Here is a 22,071-nt window from a genome sequence, read left to right on the forward strand (position 1 = left end):
CGAGGCGCTACCTATATCTATTAAACAAAGGAAGATTTGTCTGCATCCGCACTCCAAGTTGTTGTTGCACTGCTATGTCAACATCATAAGGGTGTAGACTCTCAAACTGCTCTGCAAACAAAGTTACGTCATCGTTCTGCGCAACAGTGAACTCGCAACAAAGCAATAGTTCGAGATATGGCCACTAGGTGACAGCACATACCTTGAGTGAAGAGCAAATCAAGGGTGCTAATTAATTTCTGACGGTAGTGTATTCTTCACTCTGATGAAGCTCCTTGTTTCAGATTGGTTTTATTACCAAATATGATTAATACTTTTGCATATCAATGGCAATACTATATAACATTGGAAGCAGAAACAGCTGTTAGATAGGATGCAGTCTATTTGCATTGAATGAATAAATAATAATTTATGTAAGTCAATTGTTGTTCATCAGTACTTCTCCATTTTCTGTTTTCTTTAAATTTTGATTCTTGATAAACCCATGTTTATCCTTGTCTTTACCTATAACTTATGAACATAATATGTTTGCATATGTATGGCCATGGTTAAATATAGGTAATATACCAGTTTCTAGCCTTTCCTCCGATAAGGACATTTTTAATAGCATTGCCTCAGTTCATAATAAGGCATTAAAAGATAGTGGTTTTAGCAAAAAAATAAAATATACACCTGTTACTAGCCCAACAGTAAAGAAGAGGAAAAATAGAAATAGGAAGATCATCTGGTTTACAACCCCTTACTCACCCGAGGTGACCTTCAATATAGGTAAATATTTCTTAACACTGATAGATAGACATTTTCCAGTTAACCATACTTATAGGAAACTCTTCAATAAACAATTTAAAAATTAGTTTTAGTTCAACTACCAATTTAAAAAATATAATCAAACATAACATACAAAAACCACAACAAGAAAACAGCTGTTCATGCAGGAATAAAAAATTGTGCCCGCTAAATGGAGTTTGCATGTCCGAGACCATCATCTATGAAGCTACCGTGGACTCTATAACCACTAAAGACACTGTTTCGACGAAGAGATATGTGGGCCTTACAGAGGGTAATTTCAAGGCCAGGTTCAATAACCACACCTTGAGTTTTAGGCACTGGAAGAAAAGAAAAGCGACAAAATTATCTAATTTTGGTCTTTAAAAGATAGAGGTGTCAATTATAACATCCATTGGAAGATTTTGGCCAAATGTAAGCCCTACACCAACAGCAGCGGAAAGTGCGGTCTATGCGACATGGAGAGATGGCTTATCTGGAAAAGCAGCTTAGACCCTACTACATGTCTAAACTCAAGGACAGAACTTTTCGGATCATGCCCATATGTGACAAAATTTTTGTTACGTTTTTGGTCCCCTCAAGAAAACAGATAGAACTTGCTTTCTATATTATGTCCAAAAAGTTTTTTATCTCATTATACCTTTTATTATTTCATATATTTTTATATTTTCACACATAATAATTTTTTCTGTACTCTTCCATCCTGCATTTTTTCCTGTGCCTATATAGACGTGTATATAGATTCATTTGTACACGTGTATGAGTATGTATGAGCGGGCAGTTTTAGATGTGTGCGTGTGTGCGGGCATAAGAATGCTTATATATATAGACGTTTTTACTTAGTATTTTTACAATTTTTTTGGTCTTTATTGGGCATATGTATATTCATTTTTTGTGTATGCATGTGTGTGTATGCGTATATAAACATGTGCGGGTATGTACATATATGGGCGTGTGTGTGTATGAGTGCATAAGGGCATGTCCGTATATGAACGTGGTTTTTATGCTTTGTATACTTCCTTATGTTTTTTTTCTGTTACCTTTAACCATGTTTTTTCTTGTGCTTGTGCATATATAGACATATGTATGAACTTTTACATTACGCGCGTGTGTGTATGAGTTTGTATATATATGCGTGTACATTTGGCGAAAAATGCGAGTGAAGATGTGTACGTTTTCATAGTGACGTATAAGTACGCACGTGGGTCTGTGAGCGCACATGTGAACGTATGAGTAGCCATGTTTACGTGTTTACTATGAACTTTTAATAACACAGTAATTTCCCTTTATATAACAGTATTTTTTCATAGCGTTTTTCAGATGGCCAGATAACCGAAGAGATGGTGTTGTGGATTTCCACTTCGGCATCTGAAACTCAGAGTTTTATCTTGACTATTGAGAAATTGTAACATATTATTATATATATATATATATATAAATTCCTCTATTTACATAATATTGAGGTCTCTTTCTTTGTTTTGTTATCTTACTGTTTTTACCTATATATATATATATATATATATATATATATATATATATATAATAAAATATTAGGGAATAAATCCAAACTTACAGGGAAAAATCAGATTTAGGATTAAATCCAATTTTATAGTATAAATATATTATATTAAATTAGAGATAAAACCACGTTTTTCATTGTTTGATTTGCCTAATAGTGGTTTTATCTCTAATTTAATATAATATATATATACTCTTTACTCTTTTACTTGTTTCAGTCATTTGACTGCGGCCATGCTGGAGCACCACCTTTAATCGAGCAACTCGACCCGGGACTTATTCTTTGTAAGCCCAGTACTTATTCTATCGGTCTCTTTTGCTGAACCGCTAAGTGACGGGGACATAAACACACCAGCATCGGTTGTCAAGTAATACTAGGGGGACAAACACAGACACAAACACACACGCACATATATATATATATATATATATATATATATTATATATATATATATATATACATATATACGACAGGCTTCTTTCAGCTTCCGTCTACCAAATCCACTCACAAGGCTTTGGTCAGCCCGAGGCTATAGTAGAAGACACTTGCCCAAGGTGCCACGCAGTGGGACTGAACCCGGAACCATGTGGTTGGTAATCAAGCTACTTACCACACAGCCACTTCTGCGTATATATATAACATATATACATATTTATATATAAAAATATCTAATATGAAATGAAATAAGATAAACATAAATTGAGAAATAATTTTTAAAAATGAGAAAAGTAAATAAAAGAATAAACAGACTTGGATTGGTGGGTGGGTGAGAAAAACAGAAAAATCAGGAAGTGAAGAGAAGGGAGTTTAAAGAAAAGAAGAGGATATAGACAGTGTATTATGATGGTAAGTATTTTAATTTAATTCTTGAAGATGACATGGAGGTTTGGAAAAGTGCAAGTGAGTTATGACCCTATTCTAAGTTGGTAATGCCAAGCAGATAAAAGAAAAGATAAGTAAAATAGGAGTTAAAAGTTACTAAAAAATAAACTCATATAATGTAGTAGAGGGTTTTAAGTTCAAAAGGACAGACACAGACACATGCCTACAGGCTACATATACATACATCAACACATATACATACATACAAAGTTCACACACAAATATATTTTTATAATTTATCTATGTACTTATTGTTTTATTTATTTATTCATTTATTTATGTATTTACTTGTTTTCTTTCATTCTTTTATTTGTTTCAGTCATTTGACTGCAGCCATGCTGAAGCACCGCCTTAAAGAGTTTTCAGTCAAAGAAATTGACCCCAGGACTTATTCTTTTTAAGCCTATTACTTATTCTATTGATCTCTTATGCTGAACTGCAAAGTTATAGAGATGTAAATACACCAACATTGGTTGTCAAAGGATGGTGGAGGTACAAAGACACATATAAATATATATATATATAACAGGCTTGTTTTAGTTTCCGTCTATTTTATATCTTTGTATTGGATATATAATATAGTGAAGCGGAGGTGGGGGGAGTATATACACAACACACTACTATTACATGAGACTCAACACTCTATATCAAAGGCTCACAGTGAACTGCCAGTTGCTCACAGTTCTTGTTTTATAACGATTCAGTTCACATTTAGTCACTTGGGGAGGGGTTGGAATCCTTCCACAACATCTCCCCTTTTTAGAATTAGTCTCCCCTATCTTCTCTTTTATGAATTGAACTCCGCTCTGAGTTTTAATGTCTCTTACGCTTAGTGTTCAATTCCAGTGAAAAAAATCAGCACACTGATTTTTTAATTCTTTTTCTTAACAAACACAGTTGGTGATGCCCAATCACTATATTCCACTTTTTGGATAACTCCAATATTTTTCTAGTCTCTCTAACTCTAAGTTAACCTGTTTTAACACTGCGAACAGTACAGTTAATTTTTTCTTTAAATATTGGTGTTTTCTTTTATTTGAAACTGCACCTTTGTCTTGCTGCAGTTTATTGTCTAATTTATCTGACAGAACTTTAGAAATAATATCAAAAAATTTTTTTTCAATTCGTCTGATAACTTATTTGTACAGCAAGAAAAACCATACACATTTTTACAAAACAGATTTATGGGGAGGTCCCATAAATCAAGCAATTCCATCCAGTCAGTACCCAGTAAGTTTGTTGTATTATTTAATGCAAAAGCTTTAGCTTTTAAGATTTTTTTCACAAAATGTAACGTTATTAATTAATTCACCCTTAAATATAATTTTTTCCTGCAACACCATGGGCAATTTTCAGGGTTTCATTTAATTTAGGCCTCCTGATCCTTTTCCATGTATCTGTGTTAATTATTGAGATGTTGTTGTCTGTATCCAATTATAACTTTCCGTTTGTTATTAATTTTTACATACACAAGTTTTCTTTGAGGCTCATTCATATTTTTTGTCACCGATAATTATTGGTGAAAAACTTTTTGCTACTATTAGACAAACTAGTGCTTATAGGTAAATTGAAAGCACTGATTCAGAATCTGCAATCATTTTTGCTCTAGCGTGTCATGTCTTTGTGCTATCATTATTATACTGCTATCAAAATTACAATAATGTGAAAATCCATGAATGTTATGTTAAGGATAAATTACTGTTATTTGGTATAAGAACAATTATAACTAGGTGGACAAGTAGCTCTAAAACCAATAAAACATGAAACAAAAGTGTGAAGTGAATATCATTAATTTTATGTTTTTCAAAAATAGCTTTGGCGTCTTCTTTTACACTTATGTTGCATGTCTGTTTCTCGTTTTAAAAACCAGCAGTAGTCCATCAGTATGTTTGGTGTAAGTCTGCCACTGTAGCGGCTTTCTAGCTCTTTGATTTCTTGATGAAATTGTTCACTATGCTCATCACTTACACCACCCTATTGGGTGGAAAAAAGTCAAGATGAGAGTGGAGAAAATGAATTTTTAGAGACATTCTTGCCCCAAGTTGCTTACAAGCTTTCAAAAAGTCATTCACAATTGCAATGTAGTTAGATGACTTTTCATTTCCTCCAAAATTTTTTACAATAGAAACAAACTTTTCCCAGGCAGTTTTCTCTATTGGGCTCAATTTTTCTTGAAAAAGCTCATCACAAATTAGTGTGCAAATTTCTGGTCCATTAAAAACACCAGCTTTGATCTTAGCTTCACTCTTGCTAGAAACAAATTTTTCACTGAGATATTTAAATCCTTCACAATCTTCATTCATGGCCTTAACAAAATTCTTAAACAAACCAAGTTTAATGTGTAAGGGAGGAAGATAAATTTTCTGAGGGTCAACTAAAGGGATATATTTAACATTGTATCTCCCTGGAGTGAAACCACTTCTCTTTGGACATTCTTTCTGATCATAGTGATGCTTGTCTTCTCTGCTGTTCCAAAAGCACAAAAAGCACTGATATACCCCATTTGCAACCCAAGAAGCAAACCAATAACTTTCAAGTCCCCGCATATATTCCACTTGTGCTCAGAATATTTAATCAAGTACAAAATTTTATCCATTGATTCATAAGTTTCCTTTAATCCTACAGCATGTGCTGGTAGTATTGAAGGTTTTTGATTGCCATTATGCAGCAAAACAGCTTTTAGGCTTGCTTTGCTGCTGGAATCTATGAAGAGTCTCCATTCTTCAGGATTATGGCCATACCCCATCTCACGTTGGAGTCCTTCAACATTACAAAAAAACAAATACAATCTTTCTCTGTAAAAAATTTATGTAATTCTGTATGCATTTTACACCATCATGGAAATGATTCTATTGTTTCAACCTGAAGCCCAGTAGTTCTGACCTTTTTGTTGAATCCATGTCTCTAACTAAAACATTTAACTCAAGTGAACTTAATAGATGAGGAACTGTTTTTAATGATCCTGGTTCATCACAGTGATCTGCTGTATCACTCGGCACACCTTCAATTAAAGACTTAGTCAACTCATTCAATTTGAATTTCTCATACTCTCTGTTAACCACTCCAGCATAGATAACAAAATTTTCTTCATCTTTTTTGACCAAATTTAAACATTGCCAGGGAACTTCTTTCACTGAAAATTTTCAATAAAATATTGTTTCACCTGACTTTTTCAGTGGAATGTAGTTAATATATTTTTTGTGTTTGGTAGGGGATAACTTTCTTAAAAGTAGTCATACTTTTTTCTTGTCAGACCAACTTTTACACTCTTCTTTGAAGATTTCTTAGTATCTACGAAAATATGCAGAGAAGGTAATTGTTCTTCTGGATTATAGCTGAATTCTTCAACTGAGTTTTCTATGCTGTCTGGTGAGTACAAACTTGAAGTATTTTCAGACTTTTTCAACATTAATTTCAGCAACTGTTGGTTTTGTTGTTGCTGTAGTTGCTGTTGCAACTGCACCATGGAAGCCAATAAGCCTTTATTGTTAAAACGATTTTTACTTTGCTTTTGTACCAAAAAAAAAAATGTCCAATGCAAGCTTCAAACAACTCATTGCCACTTTTTGTATCCTTGTATTGGATATATAATATAACAAAGCAGGGGGGAAGAAAGTATATACATGACGCACTATTATTACTATTACACAACACTATATTAAAGGCTCACAGTGAGCTGCTCCCAACACGAACTGTCAATTGCTCAGTTCTTTGTTTTATAACAATGAGTTAGTCCACTTTAAGTCACTTGGGGGTGATTGGAATCCTTCCACAACAGTCTACCAAATCAACTCACAAGACTTTGGTCAGCCACTCATAATGCTATAGTAGAAGATACTTGCCCAAGATGCCATGCAGTGAGATTGCATGCAGAACCACGTGGTTGGGATTCCTCTTTTTCCACTCCATCACATGCTCTCTCTTCCTTTTTTCTCTTCATCACTAACTTGTTCGCTTTCTACTTCCATCTCTAAATACTTGGAAATTACCTCACCATGAATCTAACTTCAGATATTTCAATATCTGTAACAGAATGCAATAAAGTGTTCCTCAGATGATCCATTACAGTTAGGCATCCGGATGAACTTGAAACATCCAATGCTGAGTTCCAGTTAACAGTAACAGTGAAACATATGTAAGAATTTCCACTATGTATGCTTTCATCATCATCATCATCATCATTTAGCGTCCGCTTTCCATGCTAGCATGGGTTGGACGGGTCAACTGGGGTCTGTGAAGCTGGAAGGCTTCGTCAGGCCCAGTCAGATCTGGCAGTGTTTCTACGGCTGGATGCCCTTCCTAACGCCAACCACTCTGCGAGTGTAGTGGGTGTTTTTTACGTGCCACCTGCACAGGTGCCAGACAGAGCTGGCGAACGGCCACGAACGGTTGGTGCTTTTACGTGTCACCGGCACGGGGCCAGGCAATGCTGGCAACGGACACGAACGGATGGTGCTTTTACATGCCACCGACACGGGGCCAGACAGAGCTGGCAAATGGCCACGAACGGACGGTGCTTTTACGTGTCACCGGCACGGGGGCCAGCCGAGGCTGGCAATGGACACGAACGGATGGTGCTTTTACGTGCCACCGACACGGGGCCAGACAGAGCTGGCAAATGGCCACGAACGGACGGTGCTTTTACATGTCACCGGCACGGGGCCAGAGGCGAGGCTGGCAACGAACACGAACGGATGGTGCTTTTACGTGCCACCGACACGGGGGCCAGGCAGAGCTGGCAAACGGCCACGAGCGAATGGTGCTTTTACGTATCACCGGCATGGGTGCCAGACGAGGCTGACAGCGGACACGAACGGATGGGTCACTTAACCCCTGCTTTCTGATATATGATTTAATTTTGATTGTTCTCACTGGTCTTGCCGGGTCTTCTCACGCACAGCATACTTCCATAGGTCTCGGTCTCTGGTCATTTCCTTGGTGAGACCTATAGTTCGAAGGTCGTGCTTCACCACCTCGACCCAGGTTTTCCTGGGTCTACCTCTTCCACAGGTCCCCTCAACTGCCAGGGTGTGGCACTTTTTCACACACCTATCTTCATCCATTCTCACCACATGACCATACCAGCGCAATCGTCTCTCTTGCACACAACATCTGATGCCTCTTAGGTCCAACTTTTCTCTCAAGGTACTTACACTCTGTCGACTATGAACACTGACATTACACATCCAACGGAGCATACTAGCTTCATTTCTCGCGAGCTTACGCATGTCCTCAGCAGTCACGGCCCATGTTTCACTGCCATGTAGCATGGCTGTTCGTACACATGCATCATACAGTCTGCCTTTTACTCTGAGCGAGAGGCCTTTAGTCACCAACAGAGGTAAGAGCTCCCTAAACTTTGCCCAGGCTATTCTTACTCTAGCCGTTACACTTTCAGCACACCCACCCCCACTACTGACTTGGTCACCAAGATAACGGAAGCTATCAACTACTTCTAGTTTTTCCCCCTGGAAAGTGACGGAAGTTGTTTTCTGCAGATTTTCAGAGGTTAATGCTCCCGAGCATCTGCCACATACAAAAACCATCTTCCTAGTTAGCCTTCCTATGACATTGCTGCACCTCTTATGTGTCCATAGCTTACACTTGGTGCATCTTATAGAGTTTCTACCTACACCTTTTCTACAGATCGAGCAGGGCCATCTACCTGAAGGCGTTTGTGATTTGTCTACCTTCCTACTTATTAGGACTTTGGTTTTAGCTAGGTTGACTCTAAGGCCCTTCGATTCTAAACCATGCTTCCACACCTGAAACTTCTTCTCTTTATATATCATAACTAGCAACACTGCAATGTACAGTGGCCAACTATTATACCAGAAGGTAACTGCATTTTCTACATGGAGTTCGAACTCATACAGTAGTGGTTGTACATCTAACTGTACAAGATATATATATATATATATAGTTCAAAATTGTACAAAAAAACAGATGTAAGAGAAAGGTGAGGGAACAACAAACAAAGTGTATTAGCTTGATGCTCAGGAAAATGGAAGTGTCTTTGACATTTCGAGCTTATGCTCTTCTAACGATTCTGCCAATTCGCCACATTAAAGAAACTGATATTAGCTGAAAGAACAAAATTCATCTCCACTATTCAACAATCCAATGAATCAGTTTCTTAAGTTCTTTCAAATCTGTGACACGCCAATGAATACTGCGAATTTGAATTTTGTAAGACTAACCAAGGAAGTATATATGGATTTAAAGACTCTCATCAAAAGCAGTAATTTTTAATTTATATTTCAAACAAACACCATTTTGTAGTATTACTTCAAATTTTTAAAAAACTACCATTCGATATGTTATACAAAATTCAAATTTTATATTGCTGAAAAGCAGAAGAGTTGTCTATAAATGCTTATCAATATAGGATTTCATTATAGGGACAGCACTTCTGTGAAACAATCGTAAGATGCTTTAAAACTTTAAAAACTTTTAAACTGTCATATACATTATATATTTATACTTATACATATTTACATATATTTTTATACATACTGATATTTTTAATACAACAATTATTTTACACACGTATATATCTTTCTGAAGAATTTTCTAATATTGATTTCCTGATATTAAAAATAATATATAATAAAAAAATATATACATTTTTAGACTATGTGATATTGGCAGAAGGAATTAAACCTGCAAAAGAACTCGCAAAATCATGGCATTAAATCAGCCAAAAAACACTGAGGAACTGCAATCCTTTCTTGGGCTAATTGGATACTTTGGGCAATTCATTTCAAATTTCAGTGACAAAACAATGTAGAAACTAACTACTGCCAATTGTTTTCAGTGGACAGACAAGTGCCAACTTGAATTTGAGAATATTAAAGATGAGCTATGCAAAGAACCAGTGTTGAAGCCATCTGATCCTAAATTACCTGCTGAGCTGATGACAGATGCATCAATGAACAGTGTTGCAGCAATACTTTCATAAAATGGTCACCCTATTCTATATGTATCAAGAAAATTGATACCTGCTAAACCTAATTGATCAACTATCAAAGCGAAACATTTGTCATCATATGGCCATTACTACTCTCAAGCAATTCCTGCTAAGTAAAAGGTTTAAACTCAATACAGATCATAAACCTTTAAAATATAACTTCCACCCAAAAAAGCCAATCCCTATGAATGTTTCTGCTAGAATCGGGTGATGGACTATTCAAGTGATGACATTTGATTTTGATATATCGCGTATCTCTGACTCTAAAATTCCTTATGTTGACGCAATGTCAAAATTGCAAGTAGCAGACAAGGGAATTGTCCTTGCTGTTAAACAAGTGAATGATATTCCATTTGGAGCCATGTACATTGATCATGTGAAAAATATTACTGAATATGACAGACATATAGCGAATCAAATGCATGGTCAAATCTGGAAAATGGACTTCGCGAAACAAGTGCGATCTCCCTTTCAAATGCATGCGTGATCAACTAACAATAGAAGATGGAATTCTATATTTGCGAATGAAAATATTTGTTCCCTACCAATTACATGCCAGTCATGATACACATTTGAGTATTCAACAAATTCTCAATAAAATCTCTCTTGGATTCTGGTGGCCAAACATGTCTTGAGATGTGACTACCTTCATTTCCAACTGCACTGCTTGTCAGCAGAATCAAAGTATGAAAGATGATTTGACAGTGACTTGGAATAAGGATGGTCTTTGGGAACATTTTCACATGGATCGGGCTGTTATGACTGACTGAAGTTGGCAATCTATTCCTTATTGTTGATTCATATTCCAACTACAATGCCATCTCTTGCACCTCATGCAAAAATGGAAAAGGTACAAAAGTGCTTGATGTGTCTCTTTGCTCTGTTTGGACAGCCAAAAGTTACTGTATCAGACAATGCATTTGAATTTACAGCATTGAAAAGTTGATTATTGACCCTTGGCATAAAGGGCATATATACACCTACTTATCATCCAGTCAAATGGGCAAGCTGAGTGAGCTGTCCAAACCATCAATCCTGTTGTTGATGATTGGCATCTCTATTAACAGCAAGTTCTACTCAAATATCGTTCTTCATCCTGAGGAAAGGTCATTCACAAGACCGTTATGTACCAGCTGCAATCCATGATTTATATGGTTTATTAACTTCTGGTACCACAACAAATGCATTAAGAAAGCAAGTCTCGTCATATCTCTGGCACAGAAAGGTGCAAATACTGCAATTGTCACAAACGCAAACAAAAGCTGGATAGCTAGTTTCGACCGATTGCTACTGTCAGTGGACAGTTGTCAACCTCCTCGGGTAGGAATTGACTCGAGGTTAGGCAATGAGAACTGCATGAAACACGAACCTCAAGCACATGAAGTCGACAAGATGATGATTGGAGTAAACTGGCGATTCATCAGAAAAAGAAACCTACCAAATCAACTTTCTTATTGAGGTAGCGAGTGTTGTGTATTAACTCCTAATGAATATATAACAAATGTTGTTGCACGTTTGTTTAAATAAATTAAAAACTGCCAGTCATGTGGCATGCATGAGTTTTATGTGAACTTGTCTTGTTTTTTCTCCTATATATTGCAGTTAAAATAAACAAGGATACATAATTGATTCCATCACTACAAGATGACAGTTCATGTTGTTATCCCTTCTCATATGTTCTGCAGTTGGTTGTTATTATTGAAGCTTTGGGTGTTGACGAAAATCAACTATCTGGTCTGTTTCAGAGAACTTTCGGGCCTGGTCCTATGGATGATTTCCAGAAATCCCTTACCTGGCAGTGCTACCGAAGGGTGCTGCCCATTCAGGATAAACTTTACAGGTACAGAAGTGCTATAGCCGGGCTTGCCCAAGGTGCATGCAGAGTGACGAAACTGATGCCCTCATCCAGAGCATGAGCATTACTGACATGTGGGTTATGTCAAACACCAGCTGTCATGTGTAGGACAGATCCGGCTATCACTTGAATCCATAGTGAAGATTGCCCTGCCACCCTCCTTTGGCCAGGAGGGGCAGGCAGTTTTTATTTGCCTGGTGGCTGAAGCAAAAGAGGTAGTGTGGGTGACTCATCTGAAAGGGCTGAAGTCAGACACTTTCTTCTTTGGCCAAGCCCTCATCAACTTTTTCAAGTTTCACTTGAAGAGGAAAGTGAGGGTGCAGAGGGAAGTGTTGCCTTCTAGCAAGTTTGTTGAAAGATAGGTGAATGTTGGAAGAATGGGCAGTGTGAAAGGACCAATTCTGAGTGTACACCTGTGAAGAAATAAAAGGAGAAGAGCTCTTGCCCTGTTGATCAGGCACTCGTGGCTTTTGTGGGTTTTTCCACAAGGACCTTTAAAGCACCTCCCCCTATTGGGAGTTTTACTTGCTTAATTTTTTATTGTTTTTACTGTTTACATGCATTAAAACCCATTGTATTGTTTTGTGTTGTTGTTTATGTGAGTGTCATGTCCTTTAATATATTTTTATATTAGCCCTTGTGGCCAATAAAAGAATGAATTATTGTTATTATTGTTATCATATAAATCCTAAGCAGAAAGGAGTTCTGCATGTATACCCATACCCAGAGATATCTGAGATATGTGATAGCTGGACAAAAGCAGAGGAGCTCTTAAACGCAAGTTATGGGGCTTTTACCCAAAATACACTAAATAAATGTGGTTGTGTGTGTGTGCATATATAAGTGAGCTTGTTGAAATCATAAATCTGCTAAGTCAATGTTTTATCTTAAAATATGTGACTTCTTCATCAATGGCTTTACATTTTCTCTCATTCATCACTGACTAGTAGACAGGACTCATGTGGAAATAGATTTCTTTTCTGTTGCTTTAAATGTTTATGTGATGAAATAGTATATAAATTAACCTTATTTCATATGTGTATGTGAGTATGTGTGTGTGTAATCACTAAAATTATCAGTACAATGTATCCCACTTATTCATAGTCCTGGTTATTTACAGAAACCACTGCATATTTGTGGAATTGTAAATATCGTCCGCAATTTTTTTGGCATTTTTCATGGCAATATATACTTTTTCACAATTTTTAAGGCTAAATTATTATTAATAATATACTGTATTTGCCTGTTTACTGGATACTCCTTTGCAGCTGAAGGTCACTCTGATTAGAATAGCCGTGCATCATGCTGCTTAACTTTTTTTTTATACAAGTATGCTGTATCTTTTTTCTCTTATTCCTGCTTTCAATCAAAGCTTGCTAATTAGTATAGCAACATCTATCACATATACACACTCTTTAGCCTCATTGAAATTAGGTTACTTGCTGTCCCCCCCCACCTCTCTCTCTCTCATTATTATTATTATTATTATTATTATTATAGATTACTGTATCTAGTGGTAATACAAACTAAATTTTTCAAAACCATGATTATTTTTAATCTCTCTTCAATCTCCCATTGGTGGTATGTGCATATTAGATGCAGTAAAGATTTTTTTGTAGGTTTTTTGTTGGAAAAACTACATCCAGTAGCTATCTCCAGTATTTTGTTCAGTGCTGTTTTTTTCGCAGTGTATTATTAATGCCCAAGATGCTGCCCAAATACCCTACAGGCTTCTGGCAGTGAACCTAAGTGCCAGAAAAAGGTTATGATGCCCCATAAGAAAGTACAACTGCTGGATATGTTCCAGGAAGGTAAAAGTTATGCTGCAGTTGGTCACTATTATGTTGTCAACGAAAGCACCATACGCTACATAAAGGAGAACGAGGTGGCGGGCAGGACTATCTTGGCAGTAAGTTTCTGTGAAAGTGCCAAAAAGATAATGATAATGAGAAATAAGCACTTTGTCTAGATGGAATCTGCCTTGGCATTGTGGATCAGTGACTGCAAGAAGAAAAACATCCCCTAGAGCGGTAACATCATCTGCGAGAAAGTGTGGAAATTATATCAGCAGTTCAACAGAGGAGACAGAGCAGAAGGCACCGAAGAACCACAACCAAGACCATTGACAACACCGGAACCTGAAGATTTTCAAACCAGCAAAGGATGGTTTGACCATTTCCAGAACTGACTTAAAAGAAAGTGTGTTTCCCTGCATGGAAAGACAGCATCAGCCAAGAAAAATGCCACTGGGAAGTACCTCGAGACCTCCAGGTAGATCATCAAAGATAAGGGATACAAACCAAAACAGGTTTTCAGTATGGATGAGACTGGCTTGCTCTGGAAGAAGATCCCTTCCAGAATGTACATCATGAAGGACGAAACCAGAGCCCCAGTGTTTAAGGCACAGAAGGACAGAGTGATGCTGGCTCTTCATGATGAAACCAAGACTTATCTACAAGTTCATGAATCTAAGGGCCTTCAAAAATAAGAATAAAAACTACTGATCATCCACTGAATGCACAACCCCAAGGCCTGGATTACCAAAAGTTTAACTTTGAATTGATTCCACCAATGCTTCATCCCTCAAGCCAAGGAATACTCCCAAAATGTTTACATAGAATTCAAGGTGTTGCTTGTTATGGATAATGCTGGTGATCACTTTGGATTTGAATCATGAGGGAATTCAAGTTCTTCCCTGCCAACACCACCTCCCTCATCCATCCTGTAGATCAAGGTGTGATCCATGCCTTCAAAGCACTTCACACTCAGAACTCTCTCCAAGGACACAATAGATTTGGATGAGAATTTCAAGTTAAAGGAGTACTGGCATATCTTCATGATCACAACGTGCCTGTCAGACATCCACGCTGCACTTAAAGACATGAAAAAACAAACCCTCATCGTATGCAGGAAGAAGGTGTGGCTAGAGTGTGTCCAGGATTACGAAGGTTTCTCACCTGAAGATATTCAGCACGGAGCTGTCAACAATGCAGTGAAACTGGCAAGGGTACTTGGTGACGAAGGTTTTGATGATATCACACAAAATGAGGTCAATGACCTCATTGATGCCCACTCTGAAACCCTGACAGATGAAGTCTACCAGTGAAGAGGAGGAGGAAGCACCAGATCCAGAGGAAGAAAAGGATGAGGTGAGCCTGGCAACTGGACATCTGTCTGACCATTTAAGGGCAGCAAAGGAATTGCAAGGGAAGGCGGAAGCATGGGAACCCTATATAGTTTGGTCTCTCCAACTTAAAAATGTTGTTAATGCTGCCATGCAGACATATAAAACTCTCTTCACCATTATGAAGAAAAAACGACAACAACTTCCCATCACAATGTTCCTCAAGCCCACCAACAAAGCCTTGCACAAAGATACAACACCCGCTAAAACATCTGAGAAAGAGGCATCATATGAAGAGCTTGAAATCTTCTTTGCTGTGCAGTCATTACCTTCATTTCTTTCATCATCATCGTCTTACATCAATATCATTCATTATTTGTGAGCACCAGTACATTTTATCTTATTTTTTATTAAATTATTGTTAAATATTATATATATATATATTTATAATATTTTATAATATATTTTGACATTTATAGGCATTTTTATGGACTACATCCAATATTCGTGGGTGCTCAAGGAATGTAATCCCCTGCGAATACCGGGGGACTACTGTATATACCTCTAATAGTATTAATAACTGAGATATTATAGAATTGTTTTATGAAGTCCATATAATAATTAGTGCACTGCAACAGATTCTTGTAGAGTTTAAAGGCAGCTCACATCTTTCTAATCCACTTTTCCATCTTTGATTGAAACATACCTGAATTTTCTTACCTGTCATTTCATTATGCAACCCCATTTCCTCTTTCTTTATGTATAAATATATGTGTAGTCCCTCCTGGCACCACATATATGTATGTATGCATACTTGGGTATGTGAGTTGTATACATGTAGGCATACATGAGTGTATATCTATGGGTAATGTATATAATATGTATATCATTATGTATATAGATATTTAAGCCTTGCTATGTATCCATCATCTCTTCTGGCTGACATGAAACCCCTTTCCCCCTCACCTTGTTGATGCTCTAGATGGAGTATGAGATTGAAGAAATTGTAATTTATGGAGTAAATAAACTATGTACAAGTGCTCTCTGCCAGCTGGAAAGTGTTCACAAAGATATTTTTCTTTTCAGTTACTAAACTGTCTTCTCACTCTTCCTTCCAAGTTCACTACCAATGTTGGCACAATGAAAGGAAAGGCTAATGAGATAATTGAAATGACAGAGAGGCAGCATATAGACATGTGCTGTGTGCAAGAGGTTAGATGGAAGGGAGCTTTCACCAGATTCCTCATGGGTAAGAAACAGAGGTTCAAATTCTTTTGGGTAAGCAGCAGTGACAGGGTAGGTAGTGTAGGCATACTTTTGGCAGAAAAATAAGGAAATAAGGTAATTAAGGGAGTTACAATGTGTGATGGGATAGTTAAGCTGAAATTAGTCTTAGCTAAATCAACAATTTACATTTATCTTGACTTATGCTCTACAATCTGGGATGGCAGAAGATCAGAAAGATCAATTTTATGAGACACCTTTTGCAGACTACATTGATGACAAATGACAGAGACTTGATTATTGTGGCTGGTGACTTCAACAAACTTGTTGGACAACATTCCAAAGGATTTCATGGTGTGCATGGGAGATTAGGCTTTGTTTCTACAAAGGAGCTAACAAAGTTGCTGGAGTTCTAAATGCAAATTATCTGATGATTTGCAACATTAGCTTCAGGAAACCAGCCAATCTGTCAATTTAGGAGACACACAAGTCAGATTGACTACATTCTCACAAGAAAACAAGATAGACAGACGCTTGTAAGTGCAATGTTGCTCCTAGGCAAAGAATGTACCACCAAACATAAGTTAGTGGTTACTTACTTACAACTTAAAGCTAGAAGAGCAGAGAGAAGCAAACCAGTCTGAAAAAGGGAAGATATAGAAGCTCAAAGACCTGGCAGAGAGATTTTAGAGAAATTCTGGTTGAAGCAGTTGACAAAATGTAGGAGGAAACATATAACTTAGAGAACGCTGGAAGTTCCTAAAGGACAATCTACTGAGGGCTGCACACCAAATCTGTGGCTGGTGCAAAGTCTTGGACAGCCAAAAGGTGACATGCTAGTGGAACTGAGGTAAGCAGAGCTTTAAAAGACAAGCCTAGAAAAAAAAAGTTGACAGGGAGCCAGAAAGGAAACTAAGAAACAGGTTTACTTAGTAAAAGCAGAAGCAGAAAGTAAGAAATTTGCCAATGTTTTACCATGTGAGAATCAGAAATGTGAGGAATTCCAGATTGCAAGACAAATATATCAGAGAGAATTGAAATGTTGTGGGTGAGAAGTGTGAGTAAATGGACAATGGTATACTTGTACTTCGTGATTCTAAAAAGAAAGTAGCATGGAAATGTTACCATGCAAGTATATTAAACACAGAGAATGCACAAGGGAAAGGATGTCTTCCCAATGTGATCCCAACAGAAGGACTAGCTATTCTAGTAGATAGCAGTATCATAGATAAAACAATGATGGATATAAAGACAAAGAAAGCCCCTGATCAATTACAAATTACCACTGAGATGCTTGAAATATCTGGCAATGTAGGATATGGACTAGTCACCCATAGAGTTAATCATGTTTACTGAAAAGTAGGTCTTGTACCCAATAACTGATGTAGCAACATTATAGTCAGCTGTTACGAGGATAAAGAAGATGCCTTAGATGTACGCATGTGTGTGTGAATGTCTCTTTCCACATGTCTTCCTACTGACACTGAGCAGGTAACTGTGAAGTTGTTTACAGCTCCTGTAGATAATATATCATGTAGTTTAGCAGATTTGTGAGGTGAGCTGTAAAATAGAAATATTTTACTTTTATAACAAGATTTAGTAACAGAAAGGGTATCTTGTAGAATAATAAGTCACTCCTAGCTTGGAGAAAGCAAATGAATGAGTATAAATATATGGTACTGTGTAAATTATTAAATGTAACATACCTTTACTTGGTGTTCAGGTAAGACGTCTATTGTAACTTCATAGAACTTTGTCATTTGTTTACAAATATTCCTAAAATGCTGAGATGGCATTGGAGGCTTAGCATCCCACTGAAAAATATTATAAAATGGTGAGAATTTATTTTGATGATTGATAATTTTCATAACTCTTCTATGACCATCTGTTAATATAACTGGTAGTGGTTCTTTCTGCATTCATCTCCCAAGAGAAGATAACCCTGATTCTATTAAAATTATCTCCTTATGGCCTTATTTACAGATTAGAATGTTACCTGTCATAAGACAGTTGATGTTGGGAACATCTTTGTTAATGCTGGCAATATCAGGTAATGTTCTGCATAAGAAATTTGTAAAAGTGTGAAATAGGAAGCAACAGATGATTTGATTATGTTATTAACAATCAAACATTAAACGATTAGTTCAAGGCTGTGGAGCTGGTACATAAAACTTACTTTGAGCCTTCTGTTTGTAATTAGACTAATTACATATTTCTTATATTGATTGAAAACACACAACATACATGCACAATTTGAGCACCCTAATCTATTAAAGTTTGGGTTTAAAGGCTTTACTTATGTCATTATGGCTGTTTTTATAAATCATTGAAGAAATTATAAAGGTAGTAAGCTAACAAAAAAATTAGAGCTGAAAAAATTGCTTTGTGCTATGTCTTCTGGCACTTTACATTCTGAATTCAAATCCTTGTGATGGCATTGCTTTCCTCCCTCAGGGGCTGATAAAATAATGTATCAGTCTAGTACTGAGGTTGATGCAATCAACTAATCCCCTTTCTTGTAACATTATTTAAGAAGTTACAAAGATAACACAAAACATACAAAATTTAAAAAAGAAGCTGTTTTTATCAAAACATTATAAAGTAAAACAATGTAAAGGAAATAAAGAATGACACTTATAAAACTATGGTAGCCACTAATACTAACTACTATGCCTTACATTAAATAATATAGTCTTAGATAAACTATGGCTAAATTAGTAATGATTTAAAAGTATAAAAAAACTGGTAAAACTAACCTTCAAAATATAAGATTCTGTTGATACATCCATAATTGCAACTAATTTATTTGATATTTCATCTATGTGGTCTGTGTAATCCTTTAAAAAAAAAGCACAAAAGAATTATTAGAAGCTTAAAATTCAGTTCTAAAGGGTGTTAAACATTTTGAGCTTTACAATAAACCTTTCAAAGTGTTTATATATACACACGTGTGTCCACAATTGTCCTCTTACCACCAGATAAGAAAGGACTTTCATTTCCTTAGTAGTGAGTCAATTCTGCAGAATTCTTAATTCTTGAGATTATCTCTCCTCATTATCTTCACTTCAAGAGAAGGTTAACAAATTGCCTAGTGGCAATTGTCACCAGGTATTTGTATACCCTATCTCAAAAGTAAAGATAAGTTTGACAAATCAAGAATTTATCTTGTATGGTATTTCATACACCATAATACTTGGCTAATTTTTGTTTATATAGGTGCATACATGGTTGTATGGTTCAGAAAGAAGTTTGTTTCAGATTTAGTCTCACAGTGTGGCACCTAGTGCAACTATCTCCTACTGTAGCCCTTGACCATCCAGTGCATGCATGTGTACAAAACAAAAATAGCTAAGAGAAATAACTCAAGGAGACAACTAGCAAGAATTTGGACAACAAAGGCAAATAAAGATATAATGAATACCATGTAAAATAAATTGTTGAATAAGGCGCACAGCTGTAGACCAAACTCTGGATTTGGAAAATGGGACATATGCTGTTGTTCCTTCTTTTTCTGTCTATGAGCATATTGTGTATATTGACAGAATGTGTGCATTAATAACATTGTTAGCTAAACATCTATAGATATGTTCTTATAGTACATAATAGTAAAATGTGCACACACACACGCTGCAGGCTTCTTACAGTTTCTGTTTACCCAGGATTACTACACATCTTTAGGTCAGTCAAGAGGCCATTATATCTAGCATTCATTCACCTAAAAAGGGCCTTTCACATGATTCCCTACAGTGTAATTTTGGGATCACTATGGAAACTAGGATTAGATGAAATAACATGTATGTAAGTATAAAGGTGTTGTTAATAAAGTGAGTTAGCAATGAGCTCAACAATGAATTTAGTGTTCAAATAGGGGTTTATCAGTCTATCCTCAGCTTTCTTCTGGCCATTCTAGTTGTCTAGATTATAACCAAGGAGTTAATGACCAGATGTCTATGGGAACTCATATAAACTGATGGTATAGCTCTTATAGCTGAATCAGCAGTGGAGCCAGATAAAAAAGTCCAGATGTGGAAGCAAAACCTAGAACTGAGAGAACTCAAAGTTAACTTAGTGAAGATTAAAGTATTAGTAAATAGGAGATAAGATAGTACCCTGCTACCATCTAAGAACTGGTCATTTCAGTATGCAGAAAAGGAGTAGGTAGGAATTCCACATGGTGTACCCAGTATAAACTATGAACACACTAGAGATGCAGTGGTGTCACAGGCAGATTAATGAAGAAGGTAAACTTCATATGCTACAGGTACACAGGGACAATTAGCAATAAGAACTAATGGGAAACAAATGACTGGAAAGCTCTTTAGATAATTTCTACTATTTAGATGATCTAATTAGATGGATAGTCTCAAAGTATAATAGCCACAGAAAGAATGGGCAGGGAACTATTACCTCATATAAGAGACAACAATCATGCTGACTGGTAATACAGAGTATTGGAGAAGACTTGACCACAGAGGACATATCCAGTTGTTCCACCATGATGAATTGAAAATCACAAGAATGGTGGCAGTGATGCAGACAGATGTATAATATATTTATATATATGTGCAGGCATAGGAGTGTGGGTGTATGTATCTACAAAATAGTGGCTGTGTGACTAGAAGGTTGGAATTCTTGTGCGTGAGGAACATGCATTTTTAATCTGGGCTGTGACGCAAGACACAAAGAAGAATAAAAGGGAATGTTGTATGGCTTTCAATTTGGATATGGTTCTGTACAACACAAACTGTTGAAAGCAATGGACTTCTTTTATATACCAGAAAAGATTAAAGATCTGATGAGAAGCTACTATAACAATTTCAAAATGAGGTTCACAATAGACTGGTATTGTCAAGAAACTGAAATTGCTGCAGATTGCACAATATCGGTCATTTGGTTTGTGCTTGTTATGAAGATGCTCCTTAGATTAGCAGACTGCTCAAATCAGCTATATATGTGTATATACACACACACATATATATTTGTTTGTATATATGTGTGTGTGTGTATATATATATATATATATGCTGTTGTGTCTGGGGAGAGTCATTCTCTTTTGGTGTCTTATAATTTAACACACTCACAAGTAAAGTTTCCACTCATTTACTTATTTATTTTTCTAAAATTGAAGTGCCAATCTCTACCAGTGGAAAGAAGCTGAGGAAGAGGTAGACCCAGGAAGACATGGAATGAGGTGGTGAAGCATGATCATCAAACATTGGGCCTCACAGAGGCAATGACTAGTGACCGAGCCCTTTGGTGATATGCTGTGCTTGAGAAGACCCATCAAGCCAAGTGAAAGTATTGTCATGGCCAATGCTGGAGTCACATAACTGACACATAAAAAACACCTTTTGAGTGTTGGGCCTCATCGAGGCAAAGTGGCTGATGCTGATGGCACATGAAAAGCTCCTTTCTGGGCCTCAGAGAGGCAATGTCAAATGACCAAGACCCTGGCAATATGTCGTGCTTGAGAAGAAGACCCATCAAGCCAAGTAAAATTACAGTCATGGTAGATATTGGTGTCACACAAATGGCACCCATGCTGGTGACATGTAAAAAGCACCCATTACACTCTCAGAGTGGTTAGCGTTAGGAAGGGCATCCAGCCATAGAAACAATACCAAATCAGGCTGGAGTCTGGTGCAGCCTTCCAGCTTGCCAGGCCTGGTCAAACCATCCAACCCATGCCAGCATGGATAACAGACATTAAA

General features: G+C 36.8%; 1 protein-coding gene across 1 annotated transcript in view; it reads right to left on the reverse strand.

Moving 5' to 3' along the window:
- Positions 1-22,071, reverse strand: part of LOC115217636 (vacuolar protein sorting-associated protein 54) — a gene marked incomplete at its 5' end in the record, with an annotated part of 299,488 nt that overhangs the window by 33,723 nt on the left and 243,694 nt on the right. The window contains 2 exons of the mRNA XM_029787388.2: positions 18,067-18,174; positions 19,117-19,197. Coding sequence (XP_029643248.2) covers positions 18,067-18,174; positions 19,117-19,197 — 189 coding nt within the window. The remainder of the gene's footprint in view (positions 1-18,066; positions 18,175-19,116; positions 19,198-22,071) is intronic.

The sequence above is a fragment of the Octopus sinensis genome, linkage group LG11 (genome assembly GCF_006345805.1).
Source record: "Octopus sinensis linkage group LG11, ASM634580v1, whole genome shotgun sequence".
Lineage (NCBI taxonomy): Eukaryota > Metazoa > Mollusca > Cephalopoda > Octopoda > Octopodidae > Octopus > Octopus sinensis.